This window comes from Mugil cephalus, chromosome 11 (assembly GCF_022458985.1).
Source record: "Mugil cephalus isolate CIBA_MC_2020 chromosome 11, CIBA_Mcephalus_1.1, whole genome shotgun sequence".
In the NCBI taxonomy this organism is placed as follows: Eukaryota; Metazoa; Chordata; class Actinopteri; order Mugiliformes; family Mugilidae; genus Mugil; species Mugil cephalus.
The window spans coordinates 12,202,188-12,205,863 of NC_061780.1; the positions used below are offsets into that span (position 1 = coordinate 12,202,188).

The window sequence follows — 3,676 nt, forward strand, 5'->3', positions numbered from 1 at the left end:
TCAGCTCAGAACCAAAGAGATCAGTGGTGCCACCAGCAGCATGAGGCCAGCACTTGTACTGCTGGCACTGTTGCAGTTGTTGCCCTGACAGCAGCTAATTTCTGCTTGGAGCAGTGCTGGGACCAGAGTAGATTTTGTGTTCAGGCACAATGTCCTGGAGACACAGCCCTTCATGGTAATCTTTTCCCCACCTGCATTCACTGAGAGAATCCAGATCGTGTGAGTGGGTGGTCTTCAAGATTTCACTTAATACTAGAATCGACATTTCTCAAAGGGGTAAAAGAAACATGCAGTCTACGGATAGCAGGATAGGCACTTAGTGCAGGAGTCACGTTACCTGTTGCTGAGATGCAGTAGTCCTCATTTCCCTGGCAGTTTAATATTGTGTTGCAGTTTTCTCCGTCACAAGTGACGCACTTTTTACCGTTTGGATTGAGTGTGCTGGGCTCTGTGAAATGAAATATAAGTTCTTATAACAATTTGAACCAAGGCTGGGTTACAAGCTAGGTACAAGGAAACAATGGGCGTTACCTGGGGCAGGTTGGGTGTTGCAGAGGTCGGTGTTGCAACACTTGCTGGTAACTACAGTTCTGGAGTCTCCAAAGTTGATTGAGTGCTCGACACACTCCTCAGACACCGCACATGATTTTGCATTGACATTTGCAGGAGCTGAACCACCTGCAACCAAAGAGCAGCAGTTATAAACCGGGCCAGAGACAATCACTAATTAGTACTACAGTGCACCGTACCTGAATAAGATGTCACTCTCACTGCAGCACACTGATTTGCTGGTGAAGGACACTGTGTTGTTGCTTCAGAGCAGGTTCCATCCAGTCCTGGTTTACACTCATAACATCTCAGGGTACTGGCTGATGAAACAAAAAATGAGTTCAAGATGAGTTAAATTCACTTCTCTAGTTCCCATTGTTTTTAAACAAATCATTTTAATTAGTATGTTCGAGTTAACGTGCTAATTAAAATGTTAAGAAATGCTACGATTCATACTGTATATGACTACATGCAAAGTGCAATTCCAAAGGGGTTTCTTTAAACAAAGTAATAAAAAAAAAAGTCACTGAATCATCTGAGCACAAGATGCAGACATCTGAGAAGAACAGCAATAAACACAAAAGCAAAAAAAAAAAAACTGAAAATCACCTTAAATAAATAAAAATACAGAATACTACTTACCTTCAGGGAGAAGCACAATCCCAAGGACCAGAGTGAAGAGATACATGTTGTGATGGTGAGCTACAAGTGAGTTTTAGTTTGATCTCTTAAAGGTATAAATAGTTCTCATGAGAAGGGGCTGGCTTCACCCTTCAAACCACACCTCCATTTACTGATAGTGACAACACCTGTCAATGAAAAATCCTTGACCATTTTGAATATGTATTTTCCTTCAGTCCAGCTCGGGCCTTTCTGGGTGGAGTTTGCATGTTCTCTCTGTGTTCGCGTGGGTTCTCTCCGGGTACCGGGCTTCCTCCCACCTCCAAAGACATGCTCGTTAGGCTGATTGGCGACTCTAAATTGACCCTAGGTGTGCGTGTGAGTGTGAATGGTTGTTTGCCTCTGTGTTAGCCCTGCCATAGACTGGCGACCTCTCCAGGGTGTACCCCGCCTCTCGCCCGATGCCAGCTGGGATAGGCTCCAGCATCCCCCGCGACCCTAGTGCAGGATTAAGCGGTACGGAAGATGAGATGTGATTTTCCTTCAGTTTTTCTCAGTAGATTTACAACTAGACTTCCTTTCTACTATAATCTTGATGCGGATACTATTTTACATTTACATGCAGTGCAAATGGAGTAAATAGTTTACTCTGAAGTGTAGGCTCATCTTATTTTCCCTATTGGCAAAGTAATGCTACCTCTGCAAACCTGGCAAAGTGTTCTGAGTATTAATTTAAATTTACATAACCGATTGATTTAAAGTGTACTTTACACACTGCTAAATTAGAATATCAACATGCAGTCTACAGACAGAAGGATAGGCACTTGGTTACCAGGAATCACGTTACTAATCACGTTATTGTGTTGCACTTTTCTCCGTCACCAGTGAAGCACTTTTTGCCATTTGGATTGAGTATGCTGGGTTCTGTGAAATTAAATGTATGTTGTTGTTGTTGTTTTTGTTTTGTTTATTTGTTTTTTACAATTTGAACACGCTAGGTTACAGATTGTTAATTGTCTGACTAGAATTTGATGGTCTTTAGTTGCATGAATGTGTGTACCCTGTGGTTCTGCTGTAAAAACCTAAACAATTTTAGTATCTATCGTGAATCAATTGCTTGATCATTGTATAAAATGTCACATGAGGTCAGTCAGGGATAAGTTTTCATCTCTGGAGCCAAAGTGATTTAACATATTCAAATTTCTTATCTGGTGATTTGTGCTTGGCCAACTGTCAAGAACGGAAAAATGTTAAGCTCCTTATTTTTTCACCTCAGGAAAGGTGAAAAAAAAAGAGGTGACTTTTATAATTAAGGAATCAATTAAGGAATCATCAAAATCAGTGCCTTGTCAATAACCTTGTTTTTGTCGTGGTTTCATTTCTCAGCCTGTGCAATTACGACAAGAATCAGGGTAAGGCCAGTTCAGGGAACAAAGACACCGACATGAAAGCCCAGTGAGCCCTTTTAGGAAAGTGCAAGGTAAAGATCGTAAATTTTCATAAAATTGGACAATTTTGTTGTAGGCTAAATCTCATAATGGAACTTATTGTCTCATGCCCAATTATTCAGTACATCTGTATAGAGAATACCTGTGGAGCAACTGTTACGCCCGAATGCCGGGAAAATGTTAAAGAAAACAGGGTGGGGAAAAAAACACACGAGCTCGACACGGAGTATGTTCTCTTTATATCGTCATACTCTCTCTCTCTTTTTTATTCTTTGCGCTGGAAAACAAACAGGCATTAACAATCAACCGCCGCGCAGCACACATCCGCCACAGGCCTGGGAGGCAAAAGCAGCCGAACACATACTAAGTGATCACTTCAACATTTTTTACATTTTTAACTCAAAACACATAAAATGTATGAATTATTATTCTTTTTTTAACTCTCCTTTCGGAGGACTTGCCATGTTAGCATTATGAACTACATTTTTAAATTAGAAAATCATGAATTATTGTCAGTTATGTTTTAACCATAACTATTATAACCATGACACATCCACAAAACCTTTACACTTTCAGTTTTGTTTTATTACTACTGATTACTCCTTTTGAAAAGTAACTTAGTTAATTTACTAATTACTTGATTCTAAAAGTACTTGGTTGGTGTACTTGGATTCTAAAAGCTGGATTACAAGTTACTTTCAGCAACTGCCACCCCCCGACCAACTTTTTCTTCAACTCTCCCCAATTTACTGGTTTTGCTCCAACAGTTTTGAGACTTCTAAGTCTTTCCCTCCGTTGCTGTTTACGTTTGTGTTGCTGTGTGGTATTACAATAATGAAAACGTGACTTGTCGCATACGTGACATCAAGACACAAGGCGCAAGTACTTGGATAAGTAAGTAATCTGAGTACCGACTTGGAAATCGAAACGTGCTACTCGATTACTAGAAAAAAGATTTGATTACTCGTTACTGAAACAAGTAGTCAGATTAGTAACTAGGTAACTTGTTACCGCCATCACTGATTGAGTCCGGACTCTATTCTCCATCCTGTGGGGGT

At 40.3% G+C, this 3,676-nt stretch overlaps 1 protein-coding gene across 1 annotated transcript; it reads right to left on the reverse strand.

Annotated features, from left to right (window-relative positions):
- Positions 1-1,237, reverse strand: LOC125015856 (urokinase plasminogen activator surface receptor-like). The gene is made up of 5 exons (XM_047597870.1): positions 1,192-1,237; positions 750-869; positions 532-678; positions 338-448; positions 1-200 (listed from the first exon to the last, which is right to left on the reverse strand). Exons 1-5 carry the CDS (start codon positions 1,235-1,237, stop codon positions 1-3), a joined length of 624 nt encoding a protein of 207 aa, XP_047453826.1.
- Positions 1,238-3,676: the final 2,439 nt, after the last annotated feature.

Bases quoted from the DNA above. Each gene is read 5' to 3' on its own strand.
- LOC125015856 (XM_047597870.1), bottom strand. From the start codon at position 1,237: ATGTATCTCTTCACTCTGGTCCTTGGGATTGTGCTTCTCCCTGAAG. The intron at 870-1,191 runs GTAAGTAGTATT...TTGTTTCATCAG, and splicing joins GATTGTGCTTCTCCCTGAAG to CCAGTACCCTGAGATGTTAT. The intron at 201-337 runs GTAACGTGACTC...GGATTCTCTCAG, and splicing joins CTACTGCATCTCAGCAACAG to TGAATGCAGGTGGGGAAAAG.